General features: G+C 36.1%; 1 protein-coding gene and 1 long non-coding RNA gene across 3 annotated transcripts; one reads left to right on the forward strand and one right to left on the reverse strand.

Annotated features, from left to right (window-relative positions):
* Positions 1–551: 551 nt before the first annotated feature.
* On the reverse strand, positions 552–19,060 carry LOC126380680 (cold shock domain-containing protein E1). Of its 2 annotated transcripts, none has more exons than XM_050030242.1 (16): positions 18,956–19,060; positions 18,141–18,614; positions 17,841–18,064; positions 17,224–17,403; positions 16,835–17,031; positions 16,553–16,760; positions 16,127–16,467; positions 15,912–16,044; positions 15,563–15,751; positions 15,191–15,316; positions 14,487–14,668; positions 10,474–10,691; positions 10,215–10,391; positions 8,191–8,362; positions 4,291–4,460; positions 552–4,116 (listed from the first exon to the last, which is right to left on the reverse strand). In XM_050030242.1, exons 2-16 carry the CDS (start codon positions 18,256–18,258, stop codon positions 4,100–4,102), a joined length of 2,652 nt encoding a protein of 883 aa, XP_049886199.1. In that variant the 5' UTR covers positions 18,259–18,614; positions 18,956–19,060; the 3' UTR covers positions 552–4,099. The 2 variants fall into 2 exon arrangements, with proteins under 2 accessions (XP_049886199.1, XP_049886200.1); XM_050030243.1 differs by lacking the exon at positions 18,956–19,060 and adding an exon at positions 18,697–18,949.
* Positions 19,061–19,502: 442 nt separating this feature from the next.
* LOC126380715 (uncharacterized) lies at positions 19,503–21,027 on the forward strand. Its single transcript, XR_007568512.1, has 3 exons — positions 19,503–19,963; positions 20,602–20,641; positions 20,808–21,027. It is a non-coding gene; the product is annotated as an uncharacterized LOC126380715 (long non-coding RNA).
* Positions 21,028–22,930: the final 1,903 nt, after the last annotated feature.

The raw sequence follows: 22,930 nt of genomic DNA on the forward strand, positions 1-22,930 counted from the left end.
CAATTTAATATATTGTATTGAATAAGTCACTTAGTTACTAAAGATGTTAAAAAAAAGATTTATTTTAGTTGAAATTTGGTAAGAGAAAACCTTTTTAATTTTTGTTTGATTAAAAGATAAAACGTATTACTTTTATTTGGCAGGTTGAATAAAATATAACATTGATTTGTTTGATTTTTCAAGCTTCTCTGGAACAACACTATTCTTGGTGATTAATAGTGTATTATATGTCATGCACGGACGCACCGAGCTAGGTCTTCAGTGCATTACATGTAATGCATGGACAGTTAAAGTGTTAACGTAATGTCCACGTACAATTTTAGACATCAAACTGATCTCGTCATGTCACTGCCAGACAGCATGCCACGTTTATTAGCTTTACGAAACATTGCGCACGCCAATCTTTGTCGCACTCAGCAAATTTTTGTTTCAACTTTTATTTGGTGTAAATTACTGTGCAAATTATTAATCGACTTTAAACCAATACAAATGTGGGAATAATACAAAACAGAATTGAAGATATAATCAGAAACAAGTAAATAAGAGAACCGTCACGTGGTACAATCACATCGTTTATTATAATATATTTTAGTGTAATTAATGGCTGGTTCAAGCTATAATACTTATGAATTGGGCATGGCAACATACGGCGGGACAGGAGCGCACATTTACTTACTACATCGAAACACTTGTGCCTGAATATTGTCTAACAAGCGATCAACACTAACAGAAGATCAGTTAGAAGTATATAATGTGTGTGTGTCGCAAGCCATATCGCTCGAACGTACCTCGTACCCGAACATCGCCACACAGAAAGGGATCTCAGTAGAAATTGGAATTATAGTGTACATTGTTTAATCACAATTTTCAAAAATGTACAGGGTGTATAAACATTTGGCATAGATAACTTGTCTAATGAATACATTGAAGAACTAAATAAAAATAAACTCTTATGATTATTCCAAAGTTTGTAATTCTGAAAGGCTTAAATAATTCAACATTTCTCGTGTTATCCAATTCAGAGGTTCTTTTAGGCAATGAGATTTACTGGCAGGTTCGCCAAATTCATAAACATTGATTTTCAACTTCAAAATACGGTCTTCACTTGTCACATCTACATTCTCGAAAGATAAAATCTTCTCAACCCTTGCACTGTGCGTAATTTTTTCAAGTGCAGATGGACGGTAACTTAATTTATAAAGGTACCTATAAATTTAAATCTACAGCAATAAGCTTCAAATTTTGTTGTTTGTACCAAATTTCACAAAGCATTAAAATGAATTATTACTTTTTGTATATAAAGCGAGTAACACGAGAGGCTGGGACGGGAGTGAATAAAAATATTAAACACGTTCATCTGGCTGGTTTTCCCGGGCATGTCGTAAAAACGGACAGGGATTATGCATCCTACCGTGATAGACCATTATATGGCCGATGGACTGAGCACTTATTAGGACATCACTTCTCATTAGGACCTCAAAAAAGGTTGCAATTTGTGTTCATATTGGTTATAGATCTGGTCGGGTGGCCACAAGCCTTAACTGCGTTATCAGGGAGTACGTGTGAGTTTTGTATGTATGTATTCGGCGATTACTGTGGAACTATATTAAACTAAATTCGAGGTTTAAATGTCACTTTGCAAAATTGTTAACAAACAGCAGAATTCACAAGCAAAATCTTTAACTTTGATACCGTATTTCATGTTCCTCCATGTGCAGTCAAAAATAGGGTTGAGCTAACTTCCTTGCTGTCGAGAATAGAACAGAATTTAATAGAGGTTTAGCTTAATAGTATATCTGCAGACAGTCACCGGGCATAATATGTTAAAGACTAGTATATTATAATACCTATACCCGAAAGATTTCGGGGTTACTTCGTACACTACAACATCAATATCCTGATTATATCATTTTACTATTACTATTAATGGTTACATGAGCGTACACATGATATAGCAACTCAATTGTAGTTTTGAAGCATTAGCATATAACGTTTGTTCAAAATTCCTTTTTTCTTTGGGTTTAATTATAAGAATTTTACCTTATTTATACATTTCTAAATTTACAATTGGACGCCCGTGTCGAAAAAATAAAACACGCATCACTTTAACTTAACACTTCCTCTCATAAATAGTCGAAATTATTATTTAAGCGCAAGAAATTGATATGAGCTAAGAGGATTTTAATTTCTCAATATATCATAATAAATAAAACTCACAAGACACGGCTTCGATTCGGACTTCCAATTCATTGACCACTATAATATAACAAGATCGTCAAAGTCGGACGTAACCATTTAACCACATCAGATAACAAAATTTATATATTTACCACCTTTTTCTTTTTGACTCAAAATTTACTTCGTCAATCGACCTGCTAAGGCTAAACCGCGCCCACGATCATTCTCGTATCGCCACCCATTTGTAACGTACCTTTTTAAGACGTTTTAACCCAAATGATAAGTAAAATGAAAATTGGTTTGCCCATTTCTTAACTTTGAAATAATTAAAATTCCATAATTTTTAAATAAAAACTAGAGCCATCAAATCATACAGGCTTCACATAGCCACAGTATAAACCAACATTGTGTCAAAATATTTGTCACTAAACCCAACTAGAAACTAAACATTCAAATCAAACGTGTACCTCACTCAAAGTAACAGGAATACGACACAAATGTTGTCGATAAATCCTACAATGCATTTAGTTAGTTAATTGGACACGTTTAAAACAGTAATTTTTCGCTCCACGTCATTAATTAACATAATCTAACACCAATATTATTATCGTAATAAATATTTTCAGTCTTTGGTTCCATTCCAGTACATTAAATGCTTTTCTCAGATTACAAAAGAGTTGACAAATTTTGTTCGTTTTTTAGCCATCACCACGGAGTATTTTCGACAACAACTGGAGACACCTATCAGATGAAGAGCTCGCGTGTTCAAGACATAGGCTCGAATAACACTAAGACTAGCACTGTCCTATGAGGACTATTATAATTTTATTGATTTTATTGCACATAGAATTTTCACAAATCACAGTATATTCCGAATAACGAGATCCACAAAGGTCCACATCAGACAAACCACACGAAAACAAAAGCAAAAACGATAGGCTTTTGCCGCAAGTCTGACAGTCGCCAACAGATTCACAGCCACGATAAGCCACGAAAGATCATTTATATCATTGCTTCTATTCCATGCGGTAGGTTTGAGAAAGACCTAGACGCAACGACAACCGCAAAAAAAAACGTCCATCACCTCTGTTCATAGACAACACGGGCGTAGATTTGAAAACGGAAAGCAGTGGGTTGTACATACGCGCGAAGTACGCTACGCGACAGGAGTCGTTTATTCAAATAAAAGTTATCACACAGGTTACGTAATATAACATTATATATCATTTTATTTTACTGTACAGTTTATATATCCACACAAAATATCACGGTATAAGTATATCGATGGTAAGAATAATATTGATTTACAACTGATGCTCCTAGATTTTATAGAATATTTACATTTTAATATTATGATCTACAAAGACAGTTTCGCAAAGCATGTAAATTTGATTAATTCGCGTCGATATAACACATGAACCCATCATACTTAACAAGCACATTGATAATTTCGGGCCATATGGTAGGTATACAACTTCATTTGATAAGTGTCACCACGCTTACTTCTGAACTTGGCAAACTGCAAAAAACGCTTCTTTATAAAATGGCGGAAACGGAATTTTGAACAACGTATCTATGCGAAAAAGAACCTCTAATATACATAAACGAAACACTAAATAAGCAACTAAATTCGGTTCGATTAACTTGATATGTTCCTCGCTCATTGATCATAAGCCATAACTGTTGATGTACAATTGATCGGTATGTGACAGCTGATGACATAATAAAATTTGCTTTTCTTAGAATTAGTAAAAACAACAAAACAATTTTCTAAATGCTGCTAAAGAAAAGAGGATCAGTCAGTCTCTCATGAATACATGAAATAATTTAATTCGAAAATCAAACCTTTAGGATGTTACCTACTATAGCTGTTACGTAGCTGTAGTGTTCAGGCCTTGGTGTACTTTCACGCATGATGCGTTCACTCGGCTAACATATCTGAGACAAAAGAAAATATTTTAAACATTTCGGAACCCAACATAGCAGCAGGCCCCATAATAACATAGCATCGTCACTGTTGCACTTCACGTGTTGTATTTCCATCTCATTGATTGTACGAACTCGCGATCAAAGATTATGGGGAAAGTTACAAATAGTAAGATAATGAATTACCTGCGAGGGGTCGGCGGGGGCGGAAGCCGCGGGTGCCATCGGGCCCGCGCGGCGGTCGGGCGAGCACCACGCGGGGTCCGCCTGACTCTTCCAACGACGCTGTCCGAAGCCGCGCCAGCAAGCGCTCAGGCCGCTCGGTTCTTGTCTTTGCTCCCATTGGGGCTTTGCTACTGCACATTTAAAAACAAAATGTTTACTTTTTGTTTTCTTTCACAAGTATAAAAACGATACTATAAATTCAAATATATTTTTTAGCATTTCTTTTAATTTAGAGGAATACAATTTCAATAATAGTGACTTCGCTAGTGCGAAGTTCGGATTATAGATAATTCGTATCACGTGGTTTCCAGGATTTGTGCTCGGTTAATGGCAATAGGCTCAGCCCTATTACATGGACTTAAAGATAGCCAGCGAGGTGTATGTAGGTGTATACATACTATACACCTCTACCTACCCCTTCGTGGATATAGGCGTTATACTACGTGGATTAGTCTTAAATTATAACCTTTGTTATCAAATTGAAGTCTAACTTCCTTAAAAGTCCTTTGGAAATTATCGACAATTGGTACAACCATAAAGTGACGTGACGCATTTAAAATTGAAATAATTATTTTGGTGGGTTTTACTGCCAATAATACAATGTTTATACTATATTTTTTTGCTTTACGCATTTTTTTTTGGAATTTTTTAGCGGGCTCTTCTCCGTGTTGACAGTTGGCAGGACCACTACAGAGACCACGCATCGCCATTTGTGCACTAAGTCTTCGTCCCAATTATTGAGCGTTCAAATCTGCGGTAATTGTATATTAATGTCCACGGCACAAATTATTGTGTCTCAATTGAAGTGCGGTATGAGATGCGACACGAGGGGAAACGCGTAATCATGACAAGGCATGCACGCTACCTGCGCGGACGACCGCCATTTTCGTTAAAACTTTAAAGCGGCGGATTATAGTTGTTTTAAAATTTGGGCCTTTCGTCCTTAGGTATATCAAGTATGTAATACTTGTAATACGTAACCCTACTGAGACCAGTGAGTGATTTAACACCATGAGACATAAAATAAATTTCCTCGCGTGTGAAGCATACTAATTTTAACCTCGAGCGAGAAAAGTTAAAGTTGAAAATTGGATTTTAACTTTAGATTGCAAAGACAAATCAAGCATTTTATGAATTTCATTCAGAAATTAGGCGATATTTCTAGGTATAGCTGTCAACGGATAATTGGCCATGCTACGATTTTTTTATGTATTTGTTTTATAATTTATTTTGAAAATATAGTCCATTTTAAGGAACCAATTTCGATATTTTTGTGTTTTATCAATCCTATCTATTTTTTAGAAACACTTAAAATTTCACCCTTGGTGACGTCACTAAAGCAAGAATTAAAAAATGCCTTTGCCTACAAAAAAAGCGTCAATATCAATACTGTCAGTTCAATACTGCACTGTCAGTGATTGTCAGTCCAATTCAGTCCATCTCGCCAAACTCAGATGAAACTTGTTGAAACGTTACTTTATGTGTACCTAATTACATATTTAAATTACATATAAAAATTACAGCAATAAATCACAATTATGTATGTATTTTTATGAGCAACTAGGTATAATTATATCACTTACATAAGAGCTTTCGCTTCTCTGATCTCCGAAATATTGTGGTTGCTGGAGTTGGTCATAAACTCTAAAATCATGACGTTGTTCACTAGCGGTAAATTACGAGAGTCGGCTTTTTCGAAATTAGCTGTTCTAGTCGCCATCGCAATAAAGAATACAGACAGAAACAGAATAGCTTGTTGAATAATTTGAATATAACCTCATCAACAACTTGTGTCAACTATCAATACCACTTGTCATAAATGAACTTTTTGTAAGCAGGCAAAGGCATGTCCGTATACACAACAGGACCCTTCGTCTGATTCGATCGACAACCAGAGTTTCACTTTCGTAATATTTAGTACCTTCCGAGTAGTGTAAGAAAAATAATAGTACCTTTACAGTTAAACAAAAAACTTGAATTAATTTCCAGCAGGACCCTCCGTGGTTTGAAGGTCTTCAGACCATTGGTGTATATCCCTGTATAGCGGTGCATTAGTACCTTCAGATTATCTTCGTTTTCTTTTAAAACAAATATTAGTTTATAAGAAATAAATCTACAAAATTTTTATACTGCCAGCAGGACCCTTTTTTGTTTTGGTGCTTTCAGTCCAGACATTCATATTTCCTAGCAGCAGTATATTAGTACTTTTCAAAAAAATATCGCTTAATTAAAAAAAAATGTATTAAAAAGTAATAAGACTGATTCTTTATCAGAGAAAATATTCTAACACTTTTATTTATGTGATGCAACCAATGAAATAAAAAACAGTTTTCATGTTATATTAGGTAGGTACGTAGTTTGATATCGTCAAAAAGGAAAACACAATGAAAATTATAACAAAAAATAAATTATATTTACAAAAATTTACATTAGGAATTATCAATCAAAATTACAATTACCAATCAAAATTACAATTACCAATAGAAATTATCAATCAAACGTTGTTCAGCGTGGGTTAATAAAGATCATAGTAGATCATTGGTTGCATCACATAAATAAAAGTGTTAGAATATTTTCTCTGATAAAGAATCAGTCTTATTACTTTTTAATACATTTTTTTTTTAATTAAGCGATATTTTTTTGAAAAGTACTAATATACTGCTGCTAGGAAATATGAATGTCTGGACTGAAAGCACCAAAACAAAAAAGGGTCCTGCTGGCAGTATAAAAATTTTGTAGATTTATTTCTTATAAACTAATATTTGTTTTAAAAGAAAACGAAGATAATCTGAAGGTACTAATGCACCGCTATACAGGGATATACACCAATGGTCTGAAGACCTTCAAACCACGGAGGGTCCTGCTGGAAATTAATTCAAGTTTTTTGTTTAACTGTAAAGGTACTATTATTTTTCTTACACTACTCGGAAGGTACTAAATATTACGAAAGTGAAACTCTGGTTGTCGATCGAATCAGACGAAGGGTCCTGTTGTGTATACGGACATGGCAAAGGCATATTTTTATACATCTTGTTACAAAGGTCAAATAAAAGTCAATCATTTTAATAAAATATCTTCAAAAATACTGAAAAATAAAAAAAAGTAAATATAGGGAGTTGTTTCAAATTCATTTATCTCGAAATGGTTTTCAGCTTTCTGTACTTTTACAAAAACCGAGCATGGCCAATTGCAGTGTTTATAGTTCTATACAACATCAAGAGAGAACAGTATTCAGGTTATACAGATAAATATTTTGTAACCGTACAAGGGGTAAGTTATATGTACTCACTGAAGTCCAAATTAGGTTGAATATACTTTTATCTAGCCCTTTTAGCCCTTTGCCTTAGCCCTGACGACAAGTCCTTTCTAGAAAGACTAAAGACCTGTCCCTGAGTTGGTGCTAGTTGGCAGAGGTTCTGCCAAGGTTTCTCCAATATAAAAAAAAACATTAGAATAAGATATAATTAAGTACTCATGTATGCCTGGTGTAGTTCCCTAACATAGAAAACATTTGACATTTCATTGGAGTCATTTTATTTTATATTTACATATAAAAAAAAGACCGAATGATTATTTTTTTTACATTGTTTGAACTATTTTTGTGGTATATGGCAAAAAATTAACAATGCGTCCAGTTATGAGCACAGTTGTCTTACTCTGAAAGAGTGGAGAGAATAGGTTCGTTATGCTGAATTTAGCTAAACCTATAAAACTTTTCTCGCTGATAAAGGTTAAAAGTTATATGTTTCACACTCACACGACAGGAAATTAGTAACATCTCATGTTTTTAAATTACTCACTTCTTTCTACTCTTGTTAAATGAATAACTGTCATTTTTTAAAATCAGAAATGTTTACATACCTGACTTTGACTACATTGCAGGCAGAGCACTTGCCGTTCCGGGGGTTGGTGAGCAGCACGAACTCAACGGTGTCGCCGGGCTGCAGCGACGCGGGGTTGCCGCGTACCTCCGACATGTGGAAGAACAACCGTCGATTGTCCTCCGTCTCCAGCGATAGAAAGCCGAAACCGCCTACAAACATTACATTATAAAGTACTAACAGCCGCCCGCGATTTCGTCTGCGTACATCTCGTTATTTATAGATCTTTTTTTTTAATATAGATTGAAACCGAGCAGCGAGCAGACCTGCCGCGAGCAGACCTGCTGCGAGCGAGCCTGATGGTCAGCGATTGCCGCCCATACACTACCGCAACATCAGAGGGGTCACAATGGCGTTGCCGGCCTTTCAGATGGGAGTACACTCTTTTGTCGAAGGACGCATCATTCCGGAAATACCATACCGCAAGCAACAATTCGTTCCACAGTTGCTGCTTCAGCAGGACGTTTAAAACGCAATGTTGTGGGCTGCCAACCACCTAAGTGGTGAGGATGGACATCTACACAGCGCCAAAGAGTCAAGCCGATCTGAAATACACTGGTCACTGACGATTCAAGTCACTCCCCGTTGGATGTGATCCAGAGGAAGAAGCTGGTACTGGATAGCGCCAGCCCACAGGTACAAATGAGAACAGTATTCCATATATCAACGTACTTGCGCCTTGTAAATCTGCAGCGCAGTGGGCCAGAGTGATGGTACGAGAGCGGACCGTGACATATCCTTCGTCAACGACTACCACGTTTGGACCAGTTTATAGTTGTCACTGTTTGAATAGGCTTTCGTAAAAAATCGGGTTGCCTCACCTAATCCTGGAGCGTTTTGTGTAGGAGACAATTATATAATATGTCATTTTTTTGGTGTTTACGTCATCGGATACCGCCTAAAGACCTGGCCCATTCGATAACGGTTATCAAGAAGTGAAAAAAAAAATCTGGGTTGCCTCGTCCTACCCTGGAGCGTTCCGCGAATATAGGAGTGGCAAAAAAAATTTTCGTCATCGACTACCAAGATGAAAATCACACCAGTCAATAGTCCGGATAACCTGGTTCATAAAAAAACATGGTTGCCTGCCCTCAGCTTGCAGCATCTCCTAGTCTGCCTAATTGTATGTCAGATAGTCGTCCTAAAATAGTTTATTTAACATCATGGGATCATGTTGCGGTAGATTTATCTACGAACCGTGATCACTTGGTTAATCTAGACTACACATACATACATACATACATTTACATACACACATTTATGGTCCAAAAATCGTTGGTTTAGGCCCGCGCTGGGACCCGCGACCTCGCAGTCAAGCGTTCTGCCAACTGGGCTACCACGGCTTCAAAATCTTATTTTTGGAATGGATAAATATATTTGTTGTCTAAAACTAAGTTTATTCGTGTTTGAGTATTTGTTAATATTTAATTTATAGTTTTTGAGATACAAAAAAACTATTACTTTTACACAGCGGTACGGTAACCACGAAAGCGAGGGCTGGTATTGTATGCGCCAGCCCCTATAACCCTATAAAATTAAAGGTTGTCTGTTAAATTTCCAAAACAGTTAATTTCCAGACAAGGCTAAATAATTTTGATGGAATGGGCTGCGTTGAACCACACCGCGGACACTTCATACAAACCTCGTTTTACACAGACAGTTCACATTGCCATTAACCTCCATTGTTAATTATGTTTTGTTTGTGTGGTAAATAAATAAATGAATATAACTGATGATTATAAAAGCTTATTTCGTAAGTAGTACCTACCTAAGTAAGTAATGACGGTTAAATTAGGTATTGTAATTGTCTGAGGACATCACACACACAGTTTCGCGTGAACGATAATGTCAATGTGAAGTGTCTGTGTAAAACGAGGTTGCGAGGTTGCCGGGGTGTGCTCAAGCATCGGATATTTATTTTTTTTATTCAATTTGTTGTTTCCGTTCGGGTCCATAAAATATCCCGTTTTAATAAAAATCGCAAGTTGATTAAATCAAGATTACCTTTTATAGCATCAACGGTTGCGCGCCTCTTTTTCCTGATAGGCACGATGTTCGTAGCGCGTCCTTCGATGTCGGCTTGGAAGGTGACTGGGTCGCCCACCTGCAAGATCTCACGCTTGCACGCCAGCCCCATTATACCGAACTCATAGCTTCCGCCGCCGTCTACTTGAATTAGCCCTGTAACACAATGCTATTGTTATCGACAAATTGTCGGAATATAAATATGCCGAATCTATTGTTATATATAGCCGTAGCATACCGGAATATTGCGCCTGGTCCGGATTGAGGGCACGCAGGGTCCTGGTGACGGTACCGTTCAGCGACTGTTCTAGCGGTTTGGCGATGGGGATGGTGCCGCGCTGTAGCACACGCACGAACTCTGCGCTGGCGCACCCGCCGCCCGAGCCATTCACACGGCCGAGTGTGTACTCCACCTCCGTGCCCAGCTCCAACGCATCCGCCGAACCTTCCAAATTACTGAAATGTTTCCAATTATTTACATCAATACGTTTTGTAAATATTATTTTATCCAAATATATAAATCAATTTAGTCCACGTATGTCTTTAGTATCTCCCTATCCATCCATAGGGAAGGCCCGTGCCCCAGCAGTGGGGACGTTAATGGGCTGATTATGATGATGTCTTTAGTAGACATTGTTCACTTTACACTACAGATGCGCCGAAAAGTGATTTATCCGGATGTTATTGGGTTAGACTATTACCGAACCGAATATTCGGCTGAACTATTCGATTTCACATTACGTCTAACTGAACCATCTGAAGAAATAACCGAAATAAAGTATTAAATATTATATAACAGTATTACGTAGTATAAAGTGTATACTTTTTATTTAAAAAAATTGGTTTGCGTTTGAGTCTCACCCGATGATAAATAAAGAAGTGACCTAAAGTGGTACAAAAATTGTTCAGGTTAGTTAATTAATAGCTTGATGGGTAATGGGACCTTCGCAATATTCTATATTCGTTTCGAGTGTAATAAAGATAATAAAAAATACTTTTAAAAAAAAATAGTACAAAAGACACCACTTAACATTAACTAGGAATCATGAGCTGAAGGGGCTCAGTATTCGGTACGGTGTCATTAACAACCTGTAGTTTCCCCTTTGTTTGGGTGACCATTTTAGTCTTTGTATAATACTTGTGTGTGGCAATTGCTAGCTTTCGAACACCTGGTGACGCCATAGATAAACCTGATAAAATGTCGGACTTATTATTATGTTTTTCTTGATTAAAATTCATAAGGTAAATAGAAAAAAAGTAATGTTATTCGTTAGAGCAGTCTTTATTTAGTAATCAGAATTTCGTAATTTATCGTTGACAAAGGATACAACCGAATGGGAGACTTTCTTTTTAAAATTAAAAAAATAGTTCTCAAGAACTCGTTGGATGGCGCTTAACGAACTACGTTACGGACCATTGCCAAGATGCCAAGGATAGTAAAAAAAACATCTTTAGGCTTCTTATTCTCATTCTTAAGCTCCAAAGTTGTTAACACTATGTATAGTAACCATAGAGCAAAACGGATCTCCGCGGACCGGAGAGGAGTAGCCATACCGTTAGTTGTCAATTCAACATCTTCTGCTCCTTTTCGCGGGGCGAGGTGAGACATGTCACATTGTGGTTCGCAGAGGGGAACACCAGCTTTTGTCTACCATAGTATTAATCTTTATTGACAATGTACAGAATATCCAGTTTTTTAGGGCCTTTTATACCCGATAAAATTATCAGTACTCGATGCAATTAAAGGTTTACTACATTTATAACTAACAACTGCGCATAGTTACGCATAAAAAAGACTTTCATATACTTCAAATTAATAAAAAAGATTTTCAATAAGGGACAGTCGTAAAATTTCAAGACACTTTTATTCCAGAATCACCACATATTCCAGAATCCAACAAGAATAACGTGAGCCACACATAGCGGATACAGATATTGAAATTACGTACAATGGAGAAGTTTAGTACTTAGTGGACGATATTATTTATTATATACATATAATAAAGTTAGTTTTATTAAAAATAAGCTTGCCTTTGAATACCTCCTTAGAACACTATATTTTGTTCCTCCTTTCACTAATAAACATTTTTGTTACAATAAAGGGAAAGTGTAAAAATATAGTGCACCACAAGACTCTACTGTTTACCCTGATTATTTAAATTTTCTATCATACTGTTTATGGCATATATTAGATAGTAATATGTCAGATTGAAGGACACTGATTAAGTGTCTAGATCCGCGAGTACGGATACGCGTATCCACTTTTTTATTCAAAATACATGCGTCACATTAAAACGATAGTTGACGCTTTGCGCTTTGGTACAAATAAGTAGTCACGATATGTTTGCACTGGGCGTTTTTGTTTATAGTTTAGCAAACACACGCACTGTAGGTTACGTTTCTTAACAGTAAATAATTGTAAGTTAATTAAAATATAAAATAATAGCTAATGCAAAAAGTTACGAGTGTGGTACTATTCTCTTTTATAGTAATGTAATAAATCCATTCAAGATCCGTTAAAAAGTAACTTAAAGGTGACCTTTTGCACCTCGAATATCTGCGGATACGGATACGAACATCCAGCACGTCACTAGTTTTAAACAACATAAGTTCTCATACAAGTAATGTATGGAATGTTAATGATTTCAAGTATTTCGCCAATTTGATGAATCTTTGTCATACAACATGTTAATAAATAAATGTACGCGGTAGATACACGTTATAAATTCGCAAAGCAATTCGCCAGCTAACCTGCTTTTAAGTAGTAGTACAATAATAAACTTTCCAAGAATCGTTTCTTAGCGGAAACAATGGTATTGATTTTCTACAACTTATTAATTAACAAAGTCTAGTAGGGTACCTTTGCCTAGATATTATATCCTTCAACTGGAGACTCGAATCGATTTTAGTAGTAGCTGTAGAATTGTGGGAGTACTATTTGTTACATCACGTGCACATTACAAAAAATGTTACAAACAGGAAAACAAAGATGTGTGTAATTTAAATCAATCGCTAATGCTTGTTGAGATAGTTTTGTCAGAACCAATTAGGAACATGAAATTGCATACAATCGCTTTGCAGTCAATTGAAAAACGGTGCCCCCCCCCCCCCCGCTAAAGAGGAACTGCACTAACCTCGCTTTCGTTTAATCTTAAATAGTAGATATTTTCCCGAAGCTACGTTTATAATATCAAAGATACGTTTCTATTCTATTTTATTCTATCGGCTCTCCCACAGAATAAGAATTCAAATTTAAAAAGTCTAGTTTTGTGCTTGATAGTTTATATTTCTTATAATTATTGCCCCTTGTTACACAATAATAATTAATGGTTGTTCACATAGTATTATTCAAACCAGAATTTTCTCAGTTGTCTCGAAGAGATTGCTACTTGAGCAACAGGGCGACTTTACATTCTTTATTTCTTAGTTTCTGTATAGTTGTCTTTCTGTGTGCACTATCAAAGTATTTTGTATTGCATTGTTCCAACCAGGGGCTTCAAAGTTGTTAAGTTAATGCTACCGTTTTACGGATAAATAGGAAATTGGTGCTGTAATTTTATACTGATATAATAACTGTTGCGTTACCTTAACCGCTTTCAAGCACTGGTTTCCACTAAAATGGTAAAGAATTCAAGATTCTACTAAAATCACATAGTGACAGACGCAACGAACACAACTATAGGTTTGATATTCATAACAACATCCTTATTGCTAATAGCTCGCAATGTATAACGACGCGGGCATCGTACTTATTGTAATTGGCGATAAATGTCCCCTCAGAGTCGCTGTTTGAGTATGGATGTGAAGCATCGCTTTTTTGTGTTCTGAAAGAGATCCGGCTATAATGTGCTATAATAAAGATAAAGAAGCACATAGTAGTGTAAGCCGGTTCAAACGATACTGTTACTAAAATTGGATAAAGTTTAGTTATTGGTTTTGTACTGTATTGGGAGCGCACAAAAGACATAGAACGCGTTCAGCTACTTATTTGCCCGGGCACGTTGTAAACGCTGACAGACGAATTGTGTCCTTTCTAACATTTTTAACCGTTATATGTGGAGGGCTGATCACCGGTCGTGTTCCTAAGTTGTCATCTCATATTTCTGGCTCGAAATCGCTGATAAGCTGGACACCTTGTCAGAGATTACGAGCGGTATGTATTCATATGTAATATTACTTTTTATCAACCTGCTTCTTTGTGTATAAATGTGATCTGTTTATTTATCAAGTAACACACTACATTATACATACCTGAAATGAAAGAAGACTTCTTTGGTATGGTCGGCAGTCTCGATGAATCCGAAGCCGTCTTTGAGCGCGGCGATGAAGCCTTGCATGACGGGGCGCGCGCTGTTACTGCCGTTGGCCGCGCCGTTGGTCAGGCTGTGCTGGATTTGCACTGACATCGCCACCAGCTCCTTGGTGCTCTTCGTCTGCCACATTCACATTCAACATTACTTACGTAACAAACACAATATGACCAGGAGATACACTTGTAGGTAATTATTTTTCTCTAAGATAATATTATACATTGTTTTATATTAATTTAGATTTTAAAATGAACACATCACTGAATAGTTGCAAGTACGTAGAAAATTAAAAAACCTTCCCTTTATATTTTCATCTTTCAGCATAAATTTTTACCCAATGTCCTCTACATGATAACTGATAAATGTTTAAGCTGAATAGGCTGAGGACAATGATGTACAAAACACCATAAAATGGAGTATTTCTATAACTATAGGGTATGAGTAACACCGTATTGAATGCTGAGGGGTATGATTCTACGTCATTCAGAGTTAATATCCAGTCGAATTATCTGTCGCCAAAGTATGGAACTGAATTTAATTGGAAAAACGTTTTCATGAGTTTTGCGACCGAAAAATGCACTTGATATTCACTCACGCCCATGTCACTAAGCTAGCACCCTGTATATAAATACTAAGTTAACATACCTGATATATGTCGAAGATTACTTTATCGCCAACTCGAGGTAGCATCTTAGACTCGCATTTTTTGGTGGTAAATGGGAGCGTTTTCTTCATGCCGTTGATTTGGCATGTAATAATGCCGTTTCCATCCTGTATAGAAGACCAATGTCACTATAATTCTACCTACACAAAAGTAAATATTTTTTTATTAATTAGTGAGAGATGCGTGGAACGTCATTTTGTACCAGCGTGAAAGCATGAATGGTGTTTGGACTTATAAGCTATTAACCGACTGACTGACTGTACCAAAGTGATCATACTTATATTGGTGCTGTTTAACAATATCAAGATACTGATAATGCTTGAATACGTCAGACACAATTTAAGTGTACGTACTCCTGGCTCAGGGCGAGTGGGGCTCGAAGGCACATAGAGTTGAGCCTCCTTTGTCACGACACCACGCACGCCCCGCTCGATCAATGTCTCAAACTGCACCGTGCCCGGCGGCAGGTGCTTGATGCGGATGGCAGACTGACGAGTATTCATGTTCGAGAAAGTCGTCACCGGGTCCACAGTAAACTCCACCTTAACAAGAATTGCAGCTCATAATAAAACTGTAACAATCTTCAATATCATTCTATCTTGAGAAACTGCTTGTAGAATACTTTTTTAAACAAATTAGTATTTTATTCAAGTAGGGTAGATGAACAAAATTATATAAGAAACTATGAAAGGAAGTAGGTACCTCGTCACCGACGCTTAGCTCATGGCCGAGGCGAAGCACTTCAGCAAAGTGAAAGAACATAGTTTGTTCACGCTCCACACAACGGATAAAACCAAAACCTTCACGCAGGGAGCATACCACGCCTTGTTCTCGCCTAGACAAAAAGAAAATTAGGTAAGATTTGACCAATGTAAAGTTTAGTATTTTCAATAGATAGATATTGATTTATTGAATACCTTTCACCAGATACATTAAAAGATTCATCAAGCAGAGAGATGTTAGTAGCTCGCTTTAACTGGTCTCTGCGGTCTGTTGCAACCTGAAACTGCACCCAGTCTCCATGACGCAGAGTGAACTCGCCAGACTGGTCTTTGTCTCCGAAAGGAACTTCAACCTCAGAATGATCAGCAGCGCGGTATCGAATCCTGCCCGGCAGAGGGTCACTTTGTGGCACCCTAACCATATTTCCGCGCTCCAGAGGCTTCAAAACCTGGCCGCGCATTATTTCAGGACTAACATCTTCAAAAACAACTGACCCACTCGGCAGTTTTGTTATATGACAGGCTACCTCTTTTCCCTGTGAGCAAACAATAAACATTATAAAAGATAAAGATTTTAACAATACACACAAAATAAATCTCAAAATGAATTATGGTACTCACATTCCTAGTCTGAATTATAAATTCAACATCATCACCTAGGCAAAGCTTCTCTTTAGTTTTGGCTTCAGAGTAATGAAAGAATATTTCCTTTACAACATCAGCACGCTCAATAAAACCAAAATTTTCTTTCATAGAGCAGATCACACCATGATATTTCACTGGGTGTACAGGATTTTCGAAGCGCACATGACAGGCTCCCAAAGTGCCTCTGCAATAAAATAGTAATTTAAAAATTGTACAAGAAATACTTAATTTGCTTTTTCTTATATAGAAGTAAATCACCTTTGATTAGTAGCAATCTGAAAACTAACGGCGTCACCGGTTCGCAAAGTAACATTGCCCTCTACATCATCCTTTGTGTAAGGCAAGAAGAAACATTCACCACGGTTCTCATAAGAGATTCTTCCGGTATTGTCTCCAGAGCCCTCGCCTTTCACTTCAGTTGTAACAGTGCCAGTTACTCTTGCTTCACTCAACACCTTAAATTATAAAACAAATTATACCAACACTTCAATATCAAGCAAAAGCCAATATGACCCCTACTACCTCTATAGGTTGGACAATAAAATATATAGTCAAAACAATTAAAGCATATTTGGGAGTAGTAAACAAGCAATAATATATTCAAAGTATTAGCAAGATGTGCTTCATACAAATCACAATAATCATACCACTTCAGGTGCTATCTTGGTGACTGTTGAAGCAATAGGTTTACCCGTGCGCCGGTCATAAGTCATTTCAAATTCCACTGGATCCCCAATTTTAAGATGTTCAATGTTACCACTGAACTGACTAAAATGAAAAAACAGACGAGCCTGCCTTTCACAACATTGGATAAATCCATAAGAATGCTAAAACAAAATTAATATGTCAATTTATGCCTGTAATTATATCAATTATTAACATAAGTACAAGGCAACAATACTAATTCTTAAATAAAAAAATACTGAAGTAATAATTAACAAGGGAAGATATAAATCTACCAAGATGGTCAAATAGTAAATTATGTTAGTATTTAAGCAATTAGAATAACAATGTTAGCTATGTTTATTAGAAACATGATGTTGATTCAGATATGAAACAACAATATTTAACATTTTAAACTACCTACCACCAATTTTAAACTACTAAATTGTTCAGTGGAGGGTAGCCTAATAGACTAAAAGTCATAAAAATGTAGTAAAATAAAACAGAAAATGGAATTTACTTATTAAAAACCATCAAAAGAAAAATCTATTTATTGTAATTGAAATTCAGGAATGAAATTATTTCAACAAAGTGTACTTGCCAGTAATTTTTCAATAATCCCTGTCTCTCTAATAGGTGGGTGATTTGTAGAATCATATTGAGATGAATTATTGGTAGATCCTGAAGAATAAACCCCAACAGAATCACCCATAGGGCATGCATCTAAATTGTAATTGCCAAGAGTGAATAAATTTCCACCAGTCGACTTCCCCATACTATTGTAGTTATCCCTCGGAGAGCTTGGATACTCACTGCTGTAAGTACCTTAAAAACCCAAGAACATTCTCAATCATTATCACATTTAGTTACAAAAATACTAGTAAGAAGGTATTTTACTTACCATTCCTGTACATCGGTTTGGCCTGCATGTTTGAGTGCTGGAGATCTAAAATATCTTGCAATGGTGTCGAGTGTGAATCTGGCGGCTGGAACATTTTCCACTGAGGATTGCTTGACATTGTTCCTTGATTGTGTCTTCCTTGTATATAGGTCGAAAATCTTCAGTATTATGTAGCAATATATCACAGAATATCGTGTGGTGTTAAAAGTTTTATAAAGAAGTTATAAATTTTTTACTCAAATCACATTTTCTTCAGTGTTTTTGTTCTGAAGAATAGCAAGTCTCTAACGAAAAGTCACAATTTATACACCGAAACCACTAATGTCGCAAAATAAAACTACGTACTATGATTATGTTAACTAGATCCTCAGATGTCTTCAATGCTTGCTGAATCGGAGCTCCGTGGTACATCGGCTTGGTTAAAGGTAATCGTATAATTTACTATCTATGTATACCTTTACCGATATTCACAAGCTGGAATAGACACTTGGATTAGGTAAAATGTACGTGTTAACGATCACAAACCAAAGCGAATAGTAATAATAACGCGATTTACTATCAAGCGACGCCTCGGGATGTCGTTCTACATTTTATTAGTGCTCTCTAGGTACGCATCGGTCGCCCGAATAAGACCGACAATCTGCACAAATTAAAACGCTCTACGGCGAAACCAGACTTCTCTTCCCACTACTTTCATTAAGGCAAATAGCATATCACATATAAAACTACGCACTGTTTACTGATTTTGTAAGGAAGCTAAACAAATAAGAGATTGGATTTAGGCAAATACGAAACCATGAAATTATAAATCTCACCACGATACAGCATAGCACTGACGACATACCGCCATATTGAATGTCAACATAATTTTCACGACTGCTCCGGCCATACAAAATATTTGGTACGAAGTGTAATATGCGAAAATTTCATAGAAATGTTGAGATTATTGCAGTGAATGATTAGGGGTAAAATAGGATTTTTTCAATTTTGTGCTTATTTTTTTGTCTAAAGGCGAAAAACAATCATAAAGATTTGATTTTTCTACGGTTTTATAGCAATCAAAAAGTTGAGGTGGCCATTAATCTTGACATTATGATTCTGTTGTGTTGAGGCTGGTTGAGGCGATGAGGGTACAATCTTTTTGTCCTTCCATGAAACAAAAAGTTTGTAACATAGACCAAGCTACGGACGATTTACGGGACCATTTATTTCTTATTTTTTTCTTATATCGATTTTCTTACAAGAATCTACCACACTAGAATAATGACAAGTAATAATTATACCATTAAAATAGCATAGCAACACTTCTAACTAAACGTCAGTTTAACTTTTTAATCTTTGGTCATCCTCATAGCCCAATCCTCAGAACAATAACTAAAGCATAGAAGGAAGGCTAAAATAAGAATTCAGAAACTATAAACCGGCTCTCTTCTAGCTTACGACACAAACTATGAGTGAGAAAAGGACAAATGATTCGCTCTTTGCTTCATTTTTTCCGAGGTTGTCACAACATGAAATGTCATTTGGACCTATTGGACTCATTTTAATTCGGCCAAATACATAGTAACATACATAAGAAGATTTTACTTATATTTACCGAACTATTTGACACGGTCGCGTGAACTTTGTTTACGAGTGTCTTGTGTTCAGATTGTTTTAAGTGATAATTTAACAATATTTTTCCAAATAAATGGAAAGAAACTTTTATTTATATCAAATAATTGAGTGTCTCGACTCTGTGACATTATGTCTTGTGTGGTATGGGGCTGCAGCTCACATTCAGGAAGAAAAGAAAATAGCCAACAACTTCTGTCGTTTCATCGGTAAGTTTTTTGTAATTTTCTAGTGAAATGTGAACTGCTGAACAATTTTAGGAAAGTAATATGTTTTGCTGAATAGATTTGTAGCATAAAATATTTGAGATATCCATTATATTATACGTTTCATCGATGAATACGGAATTGATTTGAGGTTATGTTGATTGTCCATAGTGATGTACTAAAATTATCGATACTTTTAATTTTTAGATTTCCTGTAGACGATAACAAAGAGAAAGAATGGATAATTCGCATTAATAGACGAAATTGGATTCCAAATAAGTACAGCCGTATTTGCTCGAAACATTTTACTGCGGATTCATTTATGTGTGTTCCTAATTCAAAGTGGAGGCGTCTTCGAGACGATGCTATTCCTACATTGAACATTATAGATCAGACAGATGAAATGGTGTTTAAATTTATATTTAAATTTTAGCCTAGCCTGCATCATCTCACTGCTGGCTAGATAGATAAGATATTTGTATCATGTTATCACAACACGTTTATATTATCTATCATTCAACTACATATTATTATGTACTTAATAAACTTAGTATATACTAAGTCTGTAGTTGTTTTATGTCTAAACAATTATGAGTTGTACACGTTTTATATAAGTAAATGATTATTATCTTTGATTTCAGATATTAAATCCAAAAGTGTCGACTGGATTTACATGAAAAGGTATATCAAATAATTTTCTTTTTATATTTTTAACATGATATACATATATAGAGTGTATAATTCAACCAGCTGCACAATGCACTTAAATCAGATATATTTTACTTTTATTTTTATAGATTATTTTGTACATACACTATTTTAACATTATTATTAAACTTTATTTCAGTCAGTTCAAGAAGACGAGATGAAAAATTTAAAAGAAAAGCTGAACAAGTCACGCCTCAAGATCAAACGACTTAATGAAAAAAAAAATCAATGTGACAGGGTGTCACAAAGACAGTTTCTAAACAAATTGACACTGTTTAGAAATTAATAAATTTGTATTTATTGTAAATATAATGTACATAATTAATAACGTGTAAAATAAATACTTGCTAATGAACAGATTTACGATCTAATTTATATTTCATTTTACCTCCTGTTCTTATTTACTCCTACTCCAACACTCCAGGTTGATACGAACTGCGCCCAATAAAGAATGTAATGAATGTTATAGATTTGTGTAAGCGACTTAGATAAATCTTGACTAAACCTTCCTTTACAAATACAAATATACTTTATTGCACACAACATACAATACTTACAAGTTTTACACGAAAGATACAGTACACCACCTACCTACCTTTTACTTTCCCTTTCTGTTCTCTTATGAATACTTGTATGCCGTATTTTTTTTAAGTATAATGCTATATCTAGTAGGTACGAGTATGGTAATCCTAGTATTGAAACAGCTTGTAGCCCTAGTAAAGACCGCCATTTTATGTTTACAGAGTGGCACGTTTTTTCTGTAGGTATTTCCAGTCCATACTCTTTTCTATGTCTATGGCGTGAGCCCATCGGGCCTCTTACCGTCTGTGCGGCTTAGACCCGGCGGTTCCAATTTGCACGGCACATCGATCGACACCAGTGCACGGCGGATGACATCATAAATAAATTCGAATATTACAAAATACTTACCGATGAAACGATAACAGTTGGCTATTTTCTTTCCTTCCTGAATGTGAGCTGCAGCTCCAAACTAATATAAACCAGACAATATAATCCAAAAATGGTTAGATACTTACCTATCAGAGACAGAGTCTCCTTTCATCAAGAAGAAGATAATTGCATCCTACAAAAAGAAATCTTGTAAAAAAAAATTATCGACATTAATTGTAAGTAAATTTAATTTTATCGACATATTAGTAAAGTGAAACCCAACACTAGGCAATGAAAAACTTGTGACAACCTACGAAATTACGAAACAATTTTTGTATATGCGTCTTTGTCTAACATTACGCCGGTTCCGTAAGATAAAGTAGAGCAGAATTATAGAGTTCTGTTGCTATTTTAGCCTTCCTTCTATGCTTTAGTTATTGTTCTGAGGCCCAATCATAGCCAAAGACAAAGTATGCATAGCACATAGCATGATGTCCTAAATATTTACAGTTCCATATTATTATCTTTTTTATTTATATATTTTATCCATAGTTAATTATTATCACGTGGTTTCGGTTAGTGGCTCACCCGGCTCTTATTACGTGTTTAGAGATACTACATCTACCAATCATTCGTCAATCAATCATGACTTTATTCAAACACCGTCGCTGATGAAAGTCACTGATTGACGGGATACCGTTGTAAACTCACGGTAATACTGACAACACACTACAAAAAAATGCACAACAAAGTTTAGAAAAAGCGACCTTATTGTTACTACACTGCGATCGTTATTTTATAGGATCGTATGCTCATTGACGGAATACCACCGTTTTACCACGGTTTAGTGGTGTGCGTCAAGCTAGCGGCCTCAAAAAAAAATGGGCACGAAAAATAATTTGACCATACCAAAAAGTAGTACTCTTATTGAAAAAAATAGTACCTATTGTAAAAAAATTAGTACCATCACGGTTCTGGATTTATAGCCATGTTTTATTGCATTTGCTAGCTTGACGGTGAGCGGAATTTGGCGAGAGTTAACGACAAGGTCTTTCGCTTTGATTTAAACGCCAAAAATTTGTACCACTCACCCCCTTCAAAGTACCGAAATTAGTACTTCAACGGTTCCAAAGTTATAAAGGCAGGCTTGACGTTTTGAAAATACCTATTATATGGGGAACGCTTGCATTGCAACGCGCGATTCGGGTCAAGGTTATCATTCGACTGAGCGGAAGCGCGCGGCGGCGTTAGCGCAAAGGATCAAAGGCGCACCCTCCGCCGCCGCGCCGGCCGCGGCCGAGTCGAGCCAACGACTAGAGAGAGGTGTGCGTCAAGCTAGCGGCCTCAAAAAAAAATGGGCACGAAAAAATA

This window comes from Pectinophora gossypiella, chromosome Z (genome assembly GCF_024362695.1).
Source record: "Pectinophora gossypiella chromosome Z, ilPecGoss1.1, whole genome shotgun sequence".
NCBI lineage: Eukaryota > Metazoa > Arthropoda > Insecta > Lepidoptera > Gelechiidae > Pectinophora > Pectinophora gossypiella.

Bases quoted from the DNA above. Each gene is read 5' to 3' on its own strand.
- LOC126380680 (XM_050030242.1), bottom strand. From the start codon at position 18,258: ATGTCAAGCAATCCTCAGTGGAAAATGTTCCAGCCGCCAGATTCACAC. The intron at 16,761-16,834 runs GTGATTTACTTC...ATTTTATTGCAG, and splicing joins CAGATTGCTACTAATCAAAG to AGGCACTTTGGGAGCCTGTC. The intron at 16,468-16,552 runs GTGAGTACCATA...GTTTGCTCACAG, and splicing joins TTATAATTCAGACTAGGAAT to GGAAAAGAGGTAGCCTGTCA.